The sequence below is a fragment of the Siniperca chuatsi genome, linkage group LG20, assembly GCF_020085105.1.
Source record: "Siniperca chuatsi isolate FFG_IHB_CAS linkage group LG20, ASM2008510v1, whole genome shotgun sequence".
In the NCBI taxonomy this organism is placed as follows: Eukaryota; Metazoa; Chordata; class Actinopteri; order Centrarchiformes; family Sinipercidae; genus Siniperca; species Siniperca chuatsi.
The window spans coordinates 11,866,992-11,883,064 of NC_058061.1; the positions used below are offsets into that span (position 1 = coordinate 11,866,992).

The 16,073-nt window shown below is 39.8% G+C and overlaps 1 protein-coding gene across 3 annotated transcripts; it reads left to right on the forward strand.

Moving 5' to 3' along the window:
* Nucleotides 1-346: 346 nt before the first annotated feature.
* Nucleotides 347-15,710, forward strand: tdrd1 (tudor domain containing 1). Of its 3 annotated transcripts, none has more exons than XM_044177696.1 (26): nt 347-490; nt 860-1,023; nt 1,248-1,285; nt 1,381-1,441; nt 3,074-3,188; nt 3,338-3,404; nt 3,537-3,617; nt 3,722-3,901; nt 4,014-4,157; nt 4,396-4,561; nt 4,702-4,785; nt 5,694-5,870; nt 5,960-6,067; nt 6,521-6,691; nt 8,059-8,319; nt 8,705-8,836; nt 9,374-9,481; nt 9,735-9,902; nt 10,265-10,624; nt 11,731-11,847; nt 11,949-12,077; nt 13,619-13,786; nt 13,895-14,305; nt 14,627-14,692; nt 14,843-14,886; nt 15,114-15,710. In XM_044177696.1, the coding sequence occupies exons 1-26, from the start codon at nt 450-452 to the stop codon at nt 15,183-15,185; spliced, it is 3,633 nt and encodes a 1,210-aa protein (XP_044033631.1). In that variant the 5' UTR covers nt 347-449; the 3' UTR covers nt 15,186-15,710. The 3 variants fall into 3 exon arrangements, with proteins under 3 accessions (XP_044033631.1, XP_044033633.1, XP_044033632.1); XM_044177697.1 differs by lacking the exon at nt 347-490 and adding an exon at nt 542-773; XM_044177698.1 differs by lacking the exon at nt 14,627-14,692 and having other exon boundaries at nt 15,114-15,709.
* Nucleotides 15,711-16,073: the final 363 nt, after the last annotated feature.

The window sequence follows — 16,073 nt, forward strand, 5'->3', positions numbered from 1 at the left end:
AATTGTTTGTACTGGTTGACAGGTACAGTAGGATACATAGAGATTTTAATATAAGAATATATTATCTAATATAAGAATGTAGGCATGGAAATTATTTTAACAAATTAGTTTTGAGTATGTGGCTGAACACTCACTGAGAGGCACTCCACTGCATTGCATTTGGTTTTCTATGGTCTTAATAACCGTAAAGGACTTTTTTTTTATATTCATATATAAATAAATAATTAAGATAAGACAAGCCTTTATTGAGCCCCAGAAGGGAAATTCAGGAATTAGCAATAAAGACAGATACAATTTAACAATAAAATTTATGGATACTAATGTCACAACTTAATGTTGTAACACAATATAGAGTCGGTCTTAAAGAATTTGTCTTTATTCTTGACACAGAAGTAGGAAATTAATTTCATCCTGACCTCTTGACCTAGCTGCAATTGAGGCTATTGCGCATGTGCAACACTTTTACTTCTTTACAGACACGTGCACTCAGGTAAAATATTGACCGTGCAATATAAAAACCATAAAGTAGATATATTTATTTGTTTGGGTTTATATATTTAATTCTGTCTCGTAGCATAATATTATTTTAGTTTGTTGTCTTAAGTTTTGCTCAATTATCGCCGTTTGTATTAGCTTGCTAGTAGCTAACCTGACGTTCGTTAGCGAGCTAACTTGTCAGTCATAGACTGTATAACGTTAGTCATCCTGTAACTTACATAACGTTTGGTGTTTCACCGTTGATTAGCTAGCTAAGAATATAGTGCTTTTTAAATGTAAACGAAACTTTAGTGCACTTTTCATGCTCACATAATTTCTTAATAAACGGTCTGACTTTACATAACTTTTATGATGTTGACAGGGCCGCCATGTACCGCTCATATTCTCCAAACCTGGTTCGACCTAACCTGCCCTTGAGGAAACCATCTTCGAGCCCCGTGGCTCTTTCTGCATTGCCTCCTCCAAGACATCTCACCGTGCCCAATGCAACACCAGTGCGCCCCGTGTCAGACGCCATTGGAGACGGTAAATCAATGCCATCATTGTCAGACAACTAGCTAGACGGGCGTCCATTATCGGACACACCTGCCATACCCGTTGTTTTTCCTAATTTGGTCAACTATACACTGCGCACAGTAACTAAACAGCAATAAATGTTAATTCGTGAACATGGTAATATTGTTAGCTACTAAATAACGTTACCTTGAACATTATATTTCACCAGCTTCGTTCCTCTTTTCTTTTTGCAGGTCCTATAAATTCACCAGTCAGCAGGGATACATCTGCAGTATGTTGCAGTTCTTCATCATTGGCTATATCAATGTGTTCTGTTGAAATGAAAGTCCTTTCACAGTTTCCACAAAGTTTTTTCTGTCTTCATAGGTGTTAGGATCCATGCCACCAGCACTGACTGTATACTTCTGCAACTACTGTGGTCAACAAGGTAATATTGTCACCATTAAAGTCACAACTCAATGTGAAGGGGTATGTAAAGTTCCTGCAGCCTTGCACTATGAAGTGCCAACAGTATACAGGTGTTCGACAACCTGCCCTCCACAGATGAAAATCAGACTGAAGAACATTTACAATATGTGTATTAATGAGCAGTAATGCTTCTTAAAGCCACTGGAAATTTGGCTTGAAATAGTAAAAATGCATATATGATATCAAACTTGAGCATCTCATTAAGCGTCCACAAAAATCTGAGTGAAGATAAATGTTCATAACTATTAGAAAACCTAGTTCAAAAATCAGCTCATTTTGCTGTTTAGACCATTTCTCAAGACTGTGTAGGCAGCAGATCACATTTTGATCTCCCTTGGTATGACTGACATCTCCCTAGCTCCATCTGTATCAACAATCTTTCATGGCAGTAGTCAGTCACAGCAATGGCGCAAGCGATAATTAACTTAGTCCAGCCCTACATGTTTGTCTGATTCGGAATCAGATCAGGCCCTGCCATCTGAAAATTTTTCATTTCAGTTGGTCACTGAATGGTGAGTTACAAAATGCTTTGCTATCCATATTACTCCTGAGTAAAATAGTTGCATACACATGCAAAGTTAGCTAAGAAGCCTTTTATTTGTTCTGAATTAATGAATTAATTAATGAAATGCAATGCAATGCAAAATAATGGCTCTGTAGTATTAGCTAGTGCCATACAACGGCCGACAATAGATGCTCTGTGGGCAGCACTAAACCCCCACGGCCGAAAATAGATAACCGCGGACGATGCTCAACACCTGCGGCTGTCAGTAACCTCCCTCGGTTGACACTCAACACCCATGGCCTAAACTAAACACCCGCGACCATCAATAAGCACGTCAGGTGTAAATAGCTGAATGGCTGCCTGTGGTCATTCTCACCTGGGTGCAAATTCTCTGCAGGTTTTAACCCTCGTGAGGGTGGTGCTCCTCTACAAGCGGAGACCACCACAAAGAATGACACATTATCTTCACTGTTGGATGTGTGTGAAAGAGGAGAGAGAGAGATGGATAGATCAAATATAGGTGATATATGGTTAGCTAGCTAATTGCCAAAGGCTAAGTAGAGACAAGTTAGCTCAGACTTTGAGAGGCAGATTTTTATGATTGGATCGCAGAATTAATTGCGTAATTCTCATAATAAATATCAGAGCATAACCATGCCCGATTCAAAACAATATCAGGAAAGTTTACAAAAACTTAAAGGACAGTATTTCGAATTTGGATTGAAACTAATTTCTAATACTTTTTAGATACTATTATGTACATAAGACCATAAATTAATAGTTAGAAGGCTATTGTGGATTTGGGTTTTCAGTGGCTTTAATCAAAGTTTGCTTTTAAACATGTATTTTTAGTCAGAGGTCAGAGGCTTGACAATGTATAAAATATAAGTCCTGGAATGTGCCATGCCTTCATGTATTGATGTGAAATATATCCTGACACTGTGGTGCATAGTATGCAACACATTTCCTTATGGTTGTTTTGTGAATCTCAGCATTCTTGTCAGCACAGCTCGAGTGGCTCTTGTAGCTTTGTATTTAAATTTGGTGAAATTAACAGTTTCTAATTAACTAGTGTTCTCTTGACAGGAAATTTTCGGTGCAAGCGCTGCAAGAAGACACCTTACTGCTCTGTGGTGTGTCAGACAGAAGATTGGAAGGCACACAGACACATGTGCAAGTCTGTTGATCCAGAACCTGCAAAGTAAGCTGGATCAACCACTGGGTGCCACTGACTGTCAGCTGTGACGATTTTTTAATGCTAACAAAAAATTCAATTCCCCAGCAAAGAGTTGAATCATTATATAATGTCCAATAAATAATGTGCACTCACCTGTTTCTCTTAATCTAAAGAGAGAAACCAAAGGAAACCACAGCCTCGCCAGTGGCTGGAGACAGAACTGGCCTGCTTGAGTCTAAGGTAATTGCAGTGATTTGGAGATCTTCTAAAGCAAGTAAAAATTCAAGCTTAAAATTTTCATGATTTCAAATAACAGTATGTAAAAGATTTGTGATAATTTTTTTGTCTATGTTTAACCTCTGTTTATTGAAGCATGGTGATGTATCCAGCATCCAGAGGGTCTATTTTAAGGACTTGCATATGGCTAAAATCATAAAGGGAACTGACATCCAGGTACAATATACCCAGTTTGCCTCAACTGTAAAGACTGATCTAATCAATGTTCTTAAATACCAAAACGCAATGTCTCTTTGTTGTAATTGTGTGTGTGGTTTTAGGCATCTGTTGTTGAGTTCTACAACCCTGGCAGGTTTTTCCTTCTTGCCCAAAGCCCTGAGCTGCTGGAAGCTCTGCAAAGCATCAGCACAGAGCTTCAGAAAACTTATAGCTGCCCTTCAGTGACAACATATGTACCTCATGTTGGAGAGGTTTGCGCGGTTCAGTTCTCCTGTGACCTGGTGAGCAGAGGCCTTCTCAAGCAGTTTGACAAGAGACAGGACTTTTAGTATGTACATTAGCTCAGTCCTTGACTGTGCCACTTGTGTTTGCCTTTATTTTTTTTATGTGTAGAACTGGTATCGAGGCCTGGTCCAGACTTTGGCTACTAACCAGAAGATGGCTAAGATCCTTTACATTGACTTTGGCAATGAAGAGGATGTCCCCGTGGACAGGATCAAGCCCCTGGCTGCTAATATCCCGCCATTTTGTCCATGTGTGAGTGCATATTCACACCACTCAAATTAGTTATATTTTTTAAGCCTCCAATGTTGCCACGATGGGTGTCAAAATATATTTGATGATGATTTTGTTCCATGAATATTAATAATGCACAGACATCCGTCAAGGTCATTACTTTCCATAACACACAGTCTCCAACTACATAACATTCACCCGTTTTGTAGTGTCTTACAGCTGGCATGATGACACCAGCACTCACATCTATTACTTCCAGGCAATGGAGTGCTGTATCGCCGGGGTGGTGCCAGTGGCTGGCAACTGGTCAGGCGAGTGCTGTATTGCAGTGAGACAGCTGTTGGCTGGCAAGACTGTGACTGTTAGGCTGGAGGAAACACTAGAGTATGGTCGCATCCATGCTGTGGATATCCTACTTTCCATGGGTAGGTTATATAAAGTTGGGAAAGCTGAAAAACAAGATCTGTTTATGATGGGTGAAGTGTGATTTGTGATAGGGATACACAGGCAAAAGATTTGTCAAGGTTTATACCCATTAAGACGACTGACTCTCTGTGTCTTTTAGGAAAGCAGGTAAGCACATTCCTGCTTGAGCACGGTTATGCAGAACAGGAAGCAGTCAACGTGACACCAACTGAGCAAGAAATAAGTAAGCCAGCTTCATATGTAATTAACCATTCTATCTCAAATCAGCCCAGGGCAGACCAGGGCTGTGACATACGGGACAAAACTGGGGAGAATCATTAGATATCCCTGCTACACTGCACAGTTTGCTGACATATGTAATATACTCACACCTTTTGGAGGTATTAAAAGTCATGTAGGTCATTTAATTTATACTCCAAACTTTACCAGGTACCCTGGCTAGAATAAGACAATGCATTTAGATTCTGTCAACATGTAATGGGATTTCGTAGAAGAGGTTTCAGTCGTAGTCATCTGGACACTGTTTTCAGAATCAAGACGTTTCGGCCAGAAAACAATAGGCCTGATTACTGGGCCATCATGGAAACAAAAGAAGGGCAGTTTCAGGTGAAACTAGGCAGGGTAAACAGCAGACACTCAGGAAGACTCCTTCCTGAGGGCAGGGCTTAAGCAACACAGAGTAGCTTCAATTTCTGAGTTCGCAGACCATTTTCACAATTGAGAATGACTTGCGGATGGGACCCGAAACGTCTTGATTCTGAAAACAGTGTCCAGATGACTACGACTGGAACCTTTTCTACGATGGAACAGTCCTGGATGAATGAGGGACTACAGCGTCATGTAATGGGATTGTTCAGCATCTAGATTTGTTGTGAATTTACCAATTTAGAATATTTAGAGCAATGCAAGTGCTCTGTCTGTTAAGGCACCACATTTGTGCTTTAAGTCAGTACTGCATGTTTTATGCCATATGAAAATCCTGGACAAACAATACTGGCATAGCGAATTAAAAATAATATTAACCCATTTAGGGTGTGAAAGCCAATATATTATACTTTCAGAGTTCCATTAAAGGTCTTTATACATAAAATAGATTGTATAATTGTAAATATAATTTACAATTTTGTTCAGACGCCATGGTGAGTGCATCCTTGGAGAACTTCAGACGTCTCTCTGATGGGAAGGATGACAACACCTGGGCTCAGCCACCGGAGCCACTAACACAGGCAGTGGGTGACTCCTTCACTGTTGTGGTCACCCACCTCCAGTCACCCAATGAAATTATCGTACAGAAAGTGGAGAATGCTGGTAAGTAGCATTTGTTCTAGTACATGCAGCTTACAGTAAATTTCTGAAATTTTACATGTTCATTTAACTTGAGAGCTTTTGGTTTACAGGAGTAATTCAGGAGTTGCAGTTGAAGCTGAGGGAACACTGCTGTCAGGTCCCAGCCCGCCAGAACTTCAGACCAGCCCCTGGTACAGTTTGCTGTGCCCAGTTCTCAGGTACAACACATATGTACATATTGAGAATATATCACTTTATAATATATAACACTTTGCATTATAAGACAGTTCGGTTAATGAGAATGCGCGCGATGGGTTATGCCATCTACTAAAGAAACAGTGTGTCAGTATTGTAACTAAACAAGCTAATACAGGATGCATAAAATTTCAAACTGTTGACATTTCAACCAAGTTTCAGTTGAACAAAGATTTATATTTGCCAAGAGATTAGTGTATTCCTTTTTATTAAAAAAAAAAAAAGTTTTTATGATTTGAAAATTCCTTGAACCTGAAAGGTCCTCCAACTGACAAAATAGTCTCCTCTGATTTTAAAATGTTTCTACATTCTGTTCTCAAAAGATGATGTCATACAGTATTATATAAATATATACAAATTAGTAGTTTGCCTTGGTAGACCTGCTTTGTGAACCTAAGCTCTGACCTTTTTTCCAGAGGACAAGCAATGGTACAGGGCTAAAGTTCTGGCTTATTCATCAGAGGAACGAGTCTGCGTGGGCTACCTTGATTTTGGCAACTCTGAGGATGTGGATTTAGGCCATCTGCGGCCTATCAGCACTTCACTACTGGCCCTGCCCATGCAGGCTATGCCTTGTGGTTTAGCAGGTAGTATATCTGCTGTAAAGCACATTATAAATGGTTAAACTTTACCAAAGTGTGTTTAACTGTGTTTGATGGCTCTGTATTGAGTCACATGCCTAAATCAATCAAGGTCATTTATTTGTCATTTTACAACACAGGGTTGCACAATGAAATGTAAGTTGTACACACATAGAAGTATTTCAATTTATAATAGAATAAGATGAAATTAAGACAAATAATACAGTTATTTACATACATATATACCTATACACGTATACACCAAGAAAGTAATAGTTCTGTAGTGCATTTTTTGAATTTGCGTCTGGGGGAATGTAAAAAGCAGCAACAAGATAGTGTTGATAATATAGTCGCATCTTAACATTAAACTTGACATCTGGGAAACATTGTCCATCAACTTTGACTACATTTGAGCACCAAGCATCATTGATGTAAACACAGTCTGCCTCCCCTCGTCTTGCCAGAGTCTTGCATTTTGTTGGCGCAGAACTTGGTCCGTCTGCCGAGTGCAATAGCTTGATCCAGGTTGTTGTGATGGAGCCAGGTCTCTGTAAGATGTGGGCACAACAGTCTGATTTCCTGTTGCTGGGTTAGCCTGACTCCTATTTCGTCCATTCCATTTTCCTGCGACCGTACATTTACCAGGATTAGGCTGGGTAGTGGAGCAGCCTTAGGTTTAAGTTGATTTAGCTTAGCTCTTATCCCTGCTGTCTTCCCTCTTTTTCTGGGTCGGTCGCACCCCCTGTGGTGGCGCTTGGTCTAGCTGGAAATCTGGCTAGGTGGTCAAGATGCCGTGAGCAGTGATCATCTCAGTGTCTGCTACACTTAATCCTATCCTTGCGCTTCCTTTTCCAATGATGATGAGTGTATTTCTGTCATAGGTAGGCTAATACGTGCTTCAGCAATAGGTGAAAAAAATTTAAATTAAACAAAATGTAGCGAAGTGTGAAGGAGCTACTGGCCGCCGCATCTGCATGCGCCGCCATCACCATGGTAAAAGATTCTTTAATTATTTTCCTTTCCTTTATTCTGTAGTGTCACTCAATTTTTCATAAGAAATCTGTCTAAAAACGCATTTACCTTTTTAATAGTTATATTGGACAGTAACAGTCACCACAAGGTTGCCTTGCCTTTACTCTATATGCATTAAACATCTCCTTCTATTTAAGTACCTGAAAAATTTCATTGGAATCTCTGACAGTTGAAAATGTCTTGACATACTTTAAGTACTAAAAATTTGAATAAGAATTATATTTGAGAATGTGCTATAATTACTGTTTTTGAGGATTTTATAAAAACTTTTTTGCAAATTTTACAGAAACTTGAAAATGCACGTCTTTCTGAAACACATCTGTCTTTGGGCTGTTTTCCAGGGGTGCAGCCCGTTGGGGAAAGCTGGTCAGAGGACTGCCTTTTGGCCCTGCAGCGAAGGGTATCAAACAGAATACTGCGCATTGAGATCCAGGGAGCGCATGAGGGCAAGGCTTTAGTGGCCATGATTGATGAGGCCAGTGATCCTCAGGCCAATGTAGCCGAGCTACTAAGCTCTGCTGGTTTTGCTGCACCTGCTCCTGTTACCACCAGTAACGACCAGCAGGTTGACCAGACAGCAACTTCTGCTGCGGAACCACATGGTGGGAAGTGTCTGAAATTAATCTCAATTACTGTGATGTGAAAATGATGCCAAGTTCTATCTAAAACACATATTGAATAAACGATTGTTCCTTTTTTGAGAGTGTTTAACAGTAACAACCTTTTTTATAGGATTTTACAGGATATTGAATATTAGGGTAATGTTACTTTAACTGAATTGTCACCTGAGTGGCTGCTGTGCTATGCCATGTAACAGTCACAATTACTCTTCACTCATTGAAGCATATTTATGCAGCTGTTTGAACCACTGCTTTCAACTGAGAACTTTATAATTTTGTATTTCTGAAATATGTAGTGCAAGTGGGCTGACAGTTAGGCCTATATGTACAATAATATACATTTTTGTGCATTTAATGTGCTCTTCAGTGCCTACTCCAGTCTGTGAGCCTCTGGTGTGGTCTTGTACTGAGCTTCCCTGTGACGGCAAGACACTGGCACTGCTAGCCAGTGTTGTGGAGAACCCTGGAGAGTTTTACTGCCGCATCAACAATCCTACAGGTATTGTTGTTCCTTCAGCCTAGAGGGCCACCATTATTGGGTTTTGACAGCAAATGAAGCAAATGTTTGTTGATAGTGCCATTATGAGTACTCCCAATAACAATGCTTTTTAAAAAAAATCTTACCGTTGTATTTTGGAGGACGTTAATGTAGGTTAATCATTCATATATTTCAGCTGATTATCAGTGATATACAGTATGGTTGACTTTGTCTTTTGTCATGTATTTTATGACACAAAGTTGTACTGACTCCACAAAATTATTAGGGATGGGTACTGAAACCCGGTATTAAACAGGCCCCAGGGCTAAATTAATCAAAGACCGTAGTATTGATAAGGTTCTTTTATCAGTACTTTGTAACGTTTTGGTGTAATTTATTATCATGCTGCAGCCTCTCTCCTGCTCACTGTGTCAGGGCTGAGCTCCTCCACACACACACACACACACACAAATGGAGCAAAGTCAGCGATCAGCAGAGCAGAGAGGCCCCATTTTAACAGTTTATTTCATGCATTGTGTGTTTGTGTGTGTGTTTCAGACCATCGGCGGCTGATAGAGCTGGGGGCTGAGTTGAAACAGCATTGTGAGGCGAAGGCTTCACCTTTTGTGCCCAAAGTGGGAGAGCCCTGTTGTGCCATGTTTCCTGGTGAGACTATCTCCTGTACCACTGGTTGTAATAAACACTGTCAGCTCATCAGACAGACTGTCAAAACATGAAGGTTTGATATGTTGGCGTATGTGTCAGAACAGGCTATTTATTGGTTGTGAATCTCTAAGTTGAACACATGATCAGTTAACACATGAAACTGTTTACTAACATCCTTGATCAGATGACATTCAGAATGATCTTTTCTTTTTGTTTTGATTTAGTTGTACATAGTGTGCTTTTTACTCCCCAGGTGATGGAGCGTGGTATCGGGCTATGGTAAATGAGGTGTCTGAAGATAAGGTGTCTGTAAACTTTGTGGACTATGGTTATAGCATGAAAGTGGAAAAGAACCACCTTCGATCCATTACATCCCAACTCCTGACTCTACCCTTCCAGGCAATTCACTGCTGGCTCACAGGTAGTGTGTGTGTGTGAGTGAGAGAGAAGAAACTGTTAGTGTGAATAAGAAAGAGAGGGAGAATGAAAGTGTTTTCTCCAAGTAAATGACATTTAAGTAATTTTTGCAAATGAAATGCTTTCTTATTTACAAGTGAGTATCTTATAATTCTGTTTCTTTATTGGGCATTTGCTATCATTTAATATCACTTCTTTGCCATATTGATAGCCAAGTGATGATTGTTAGAGCATGACTGAATATTTGCACAAATTTGAATAATAAAAGATTTCTTGTTTGAATTTTTCTCCTGGGTTTGATTAAAAAGGGCATAAAACAAGGTTTTAACATTAGGTTTCTCACAAGGTGTGTATTTTGGGATTCAGGTGTGGAGCCCCTGGGATCAGAGTGGAGCAGTGAAGCCCAGCTGTGGTTCCAGACTCTGGTGGATGGCGAGCAGCTCTCTGCACGTGTCCTTTCAGTCACTGAACAAGGCTACGGTGTGGAGCTGGAGAGCAGAGGGCAGAATGTGGCAGCTGCCCTAATTTCTGAGCAACTAGCCAAAGCTCCTGGAGCAATTCCCAAAGAGACACATGCAACCACAGGCTCTGGAGCCAAACACCAAGAGGAAATAAAGGAAAATGAGCACAGCCAAATGCATGTGCAAGCCTCCAGCCAAACAAGAGACAGTTCCAAAGAGACACCAACTGAAGGGCCAACTGCAACACTATCAGGTCAGCTAGAAAGTAGGTGTCCTAAACAGGATCCCCACGGATCCTTTAAAAAGTCTTAAAACATCTTAAATTTAGTTTTTGACATTCATCTGGGGCAGAATGAAGGAGCATTTCTATATTTTTTTATTCAGTTTTTATGTTTTATTTTACCAGTATTTTATATCTCACAACAATGACTATTTCCGTCTACCTCTATTATCTATTTGTTTGTACATTAAATAGGTAGTGTACACTCAGCTGTAGGTTGTGGTAGTATGCCAGGCTGTGATCCGCATTTTAACCTAAAAGAAGAACATGTTTATCCAGCTTCCAATTTGGGGGCTGCAGCGGGGAAAAGGAAAACACCAAGAACGCGACGCCGCGAGCAAGTAATGCAGGCTCAGCCATGGGTAAATGCAAATTCACAGAGAAGTTCCAGAGATTCATAGGAGGCGCAATGTGAACTTTGTTGCAAAACATTTAAATTTGGGACAATGGTAAGCACGGATTCTCACATTAAATGAAACACTATGCTAGCACTCGAAAAAGTATTATGCCCATCGAGTCGTACGCCGCTACTGGTAGTTTGGCTGTACATACTAGAGATGATTTGTCTACTGCGAATATGTCCGCTCCGCAGTGGTGGAATATAAATATATAATATATAAAGTACATTTTCTCAAGTATTGTACTTAGGTACAAATCCGAGGTACTTCTACTTTACTTGAGTATTTTCTTTTCATGCCACTTTCTATTTCTACTCCGCTAGCGTTACATCTCAAGGGCAAATATGCCGCTCTGGCAAAGCCTTCAGGCCCCACTACCATTCATCAGACTACCACCATACAGTATAATTTTCGTTAATGAGAAGGTAGTTATGTTAGCTAATGTGCACTGAATATTTCAGTTAATCAAATTCAATAAAACTCAATAACGGTGTATACTGTAGTCTAGTTTGTCGATTTCTTTTGCTGTGGTAATAGTATTTTTTCCTTTTAGAGGTATTAAAAAGGTCTTAAAAGTAATTCAATTTGTACTTGAAAAATGTACAAAATGCAGATACCCTGCCTAAAGGTGAAATGCAATGGCTAATGATTTGAGGAGCCAAATTGAAATTACGTGTTGTAATCTTGTTTCAGCGCCATCTTTCCCAGTGGACTGGAAGACAGTTGAGCTGCCTCTCAACGAGACCTTTCAGCCTTACGTTGCAGCTGTCATTAGTCCTTCCCTCTTCTACCTGCTCGGTCCCAGCCAGGGTCAGAACACTCACTCTTGTCCCTGTCTGTCACAAGAAGATGCACAAATGGTTAAAATTTGATTCTCTCTCTTGTTGTAATTGCTGTATGTTGTTGTGCAGTGGACCAGCAGAAGCTTCAGGTGGTGATGATGGAGCTGGCTGCCTACTGCAGCAACAACATGGCCTCTTTATCCTCCGCCGTCCTGAGCAGACCAGCTCCTGGGGCTGCCTGCTGTGCCCAGTTCTCTGGTGGGGAACACTTATCATTCCATAAATATATTCTGTACATGATAAAATTATAAATCCAGAGATGAACTTTAATCTGTGGTCTTTCTATCACATTACCAGATAGACATAAGGTGCCTGCCCAAACTGTAACACACACTGCTATAGCATGCAGCTCTTCACAAGGAAGCCAAGAGCATTAGTGTTAGTCCTGGCCTCCATCCCCTCCTTTTTTCTGCCATGTCTAAAAGTAACTGGCATCTGTAAAACCATCACAGCTGTCGAAGAGGCAGGTAGTAAACATAACCAGTAACAAAGTTGCAGTGACAATAGAAGCAAAGCTCTCCACACTACTGTAGACTTGAATTGAGTGAGTGAGCAAGCCTTGTTCAGGGTTTGTAAGGTTTTGCATGACCCCTTAAAGCCACTAGGTGTCAGACATGTATATTATAAGTGAATAACTGAGAGCAAGTGCCTGAATCCATGATGGGTTTCACATCCTAACATGATATTAAGCAAAGTTTTTACAAGAGATAACACAATCAGAAAAAAAGTAATAAATGCAACTTCAAATCTAGCCATGCATAATAGTTAACAATAATAATGTTGAAACATCATATTGATATATCTAGACTTATAGTAAACACTTGTTTTGGCATAAAAGCAAAAAAAAAGGTCATTTTGTTTGAGAATTTTTATGTGACAAAAAATTACAGTTGAGTTCAATTAGGTGAATTAGTTTTCACATCATCATTTATGAGGAAATTGAATCCAGAGGTTTATAGATACTGTCAGCAGGGGAAACCCCCATCACTCAGGCAGCATCATTCTTACATGATTTAATGATTACAGGCAAGCGACCCTGTGAGGACAGACCAGCTGATCCATCATTGAGCTATTCCACTCAGAGACACACAAACACAATCTGCCGCTATGAATTCCCTTCTCTCATTCTCCCATCCAGTTTTTATGTTTGCTCTCTGACTCTGCTTGAGGCCCCACCTGCACTTGTTGCCCCTGCAGACCTAAGCTGGTAATTTGGTGTCTGCTAGTAGATATAATTACACAGCGTGTGCACAGTCGGACATAGGAGCAGATCTTCTTTAAACACAGTATGCAAGTAGTAGACTATAGCCTGGCATACATTCCACAGCTAACAACAGGGTCTGTTTTAATGGAGTTTTCAGTGCCGTCTGTAGGTTGTTTGCTGGTAAAGGCACATCGATTTTTAAGGACAGCTGTCTTCTTTGTCATCTCTTAAAGGCTGGTTTCAAGGCTTTTTTTGGATGCCTTGAGTTCTAATTATCGACAAAATACGGAAGATTAATTTGATTTTACTAAACAGTCCCATTTTTAGTAAATCATTTGTTGAAAATATTGCACATTTCATAGATGCATGAATACACAAGCAGATCAAGGCATTAAAATACACAAAAAACACCCTCTGATGGTAAACAGATACTCCTGTCAAAATATATAAATCTGGATCTGTTAGTGCTAACAAAACTGCCGATGTATAGAATTAAACACCCTGGTTGGACTTTTATTTAATTTATTTTTTTCAGCTGACAGTAACTGGTACCGTGCGGTGGTCCTGGAGGTCGGTGAGAATGAGATGAGTGTCATCTATGCAGATTACGGCAACAGTGAGAAGGTACCATTCTCCCGCATCTTGCCCATCCCCATGCACCTGCTGCAGCTTCCCTTTCAGATCACTCGGTGCACCCTCACTGGTAAGGCAAAAGGGCTGTCATTTTTGTTGACCACAAGTGTTCTTTGTAATTGCTCTGGGCTGTAGCATTTTACTCCCTCATACACCCCTTTTCCTCCTCTGTTTCTAGGTAAGGAGCACTTCCCTGCAGAGATTCCAGAGGAAGTGCAGCAGATGTTTCGAGGCCTGCTGTCGAATGGCGTCCTGGCCACTGTCCAGTCCTTCACTGGCTCTGCTAATGTGGTCTCACTCACTCTGCCCACTGAGAGGGGCGGAGGGAACCTCATAGCCATGATCTTGGATACACTACAGGCCCAGGCCAAGAGTAATCCTTGCCCATCCACCACTCAGAAAGATGACCAAACTGACAGCAGCACATCTACTGCCAGCACTACAGCTGTACCTGACTGCCCTCAGCCCAAATCTGAGACCCAAACGGGGCTGGAAAATCCAACAGCTACCACTGGCCTAACTGTAACCCCAGAGCTGACACCCCAGACTCCCCATCAGAAGAAAAACACTTCTGCGGTGTCAGTCAATGGTTGGTCAAGTCACACTTTTACGGTGTGATTTTTTTAATTAAGTTGCTAGTCTTTACTATTACATCATACATTTAACAAAATGTCCTAGCAAACCCAGTATTTTTTTTATATTGTCACAATTTATGGTATGCATCATATTGCATTGCTTAAAGTGCTTAATTAGGTTCAAATTAATGGAAAAAACAGCAGAGTAATGATTATTTATATCATTGATTTAATCTATTCATTTTTACTAATGAACTGATTCATCAATGAATCTAAAAAAATAAATGATCCAGGATGGCCTATGAGGTTTAGTAAGTGCTGAAATCAAACAGCAGAAAATCCAGTTCAGAAGATTATTGAGCAAATGGAGCCTCCATGTAAAATTGATGCAAAAACTAATGGTATGTATGCATTAAAACAAGAACATGATCTGTGACTACCTAACTGAAACTGTTTTTAAACTTTTATCACACTTTAAGCTTTGTCATACAATTAGTTTGACACTGTTCAAGATGGCATAGCATTCACTTGGCTTTCTATTTGAATCCCAGTTCCTCAGACCTCTGGCTGCTGCTGTCTGAGCCTGAAGACTAAGGTCAGAGCTGGTTTCACTATTTTTGGAAAGCATCTTTGAACTTGTTTGATTTTAATAGAACATTAGTTTTTAGTTTGTAAAGCAAGGAGTTAATGGCCACCTTGCACATACATTACTATGTCATACTTATTAAAACATTAGATAATATTGATAATGAGCAACCTGGAAAAAACTTGAAATTTGAAGTGCAAATGGATAATACTTTTTTTTTTTGTTTCCTTTCACAGATTGACCACCTGGAACAGTTGTTGGAGCTGCAGCTTTCTCTCATCAAGCAGTTAGTGGGACAGATGAAATAAGATTGACCAAGTACATAACTTTATAGTGTTGTTCGCCAACTTGTTGAAATCAAGGATGTTGAGTTTTTTCCGGACCATGTTTCTTTAAAGCAAGTTAACTCTGAATGTGGCCTCCAGAAGCGTCCACCCAATCTGTAATTTTAATTTTGTCACCATATTCCAGAAGTTGCCATCCAGATTTTAATTTTGCATTTTAATTTTATGTTTTTACCCAGTGGTTAAATTCCAGTCACTTTTTCACTTTTTAGGTGTTATAAATATTTGTGGAGGTTTTCGGAAACAAATGCTGACTGCACTTATTAGGTTTGTTAAAGTTGGCAACACACAAAATCAGCAAAAAAAGATGTTCAACCTCATTTATCCAAGTGTGTGTTTTTCTCTTAAGTGTGCTTGTAGGCATGCTGCCATCTGTTCCTTTGTTCATTCCTAATCACCTGTTAAGGTGGGATGTCCAGCCTGATTGATTTATGTTTGACATGTGTTTCAGTTTTTACATAAAGGTTTCTGTGACAAACAGAATAGAAAATTAATGCAGTAAAGCTTTTTTTTGTGATGTTTTGGAGGGCGGAATTTGGACAATTTGGCTTTGTGCAAAGCCAATGTAAAAAGTTGTATTACTTCATGAAACATTTCCCCAGTTCAGATAAGATGGACCTTTACCGCTGCAGCAAACTCGTGTGCCAAATATGAAGAAAAATATACATTTATAAATATTTTATCAAATTAAAATAAGAAAAAATATACATATAAAGAAAATTCGGAAAAGTGAATGGTTAAACCCATGAATCAAAGTACTTATAAATTATAAGCAGAAAGTTACGTCTGTGTCGCATTATTATGACTATATGACAATACGCCTTTTACAGTGTGAATTAATTTCTCTTGGAA

Bases quoted from the DNA above. Each gene is read 5' to 3' on its own strand.
- tdrd1 (XM_044177696.1), top strand. From the start codon at position 450: ATGTGCAACACTTTTACTTCTTTACAGACACGTGCACTCAG. The intron at 11,848-11,948 runs GTCAGAACACTC...GTTGTTGTGCAG, and splicing joins CCTGCTCGGTCCCAGCCAGG to TGGACCAGCAGAAGCTTCAG. The intron at 12,078-13,618 runs GTGGGGAACACT...TATTTTTTTCAG, and splicing joins CTGCTGTGCCCAGTTCTCTG to CTGACAGTAACTGGTACCGT.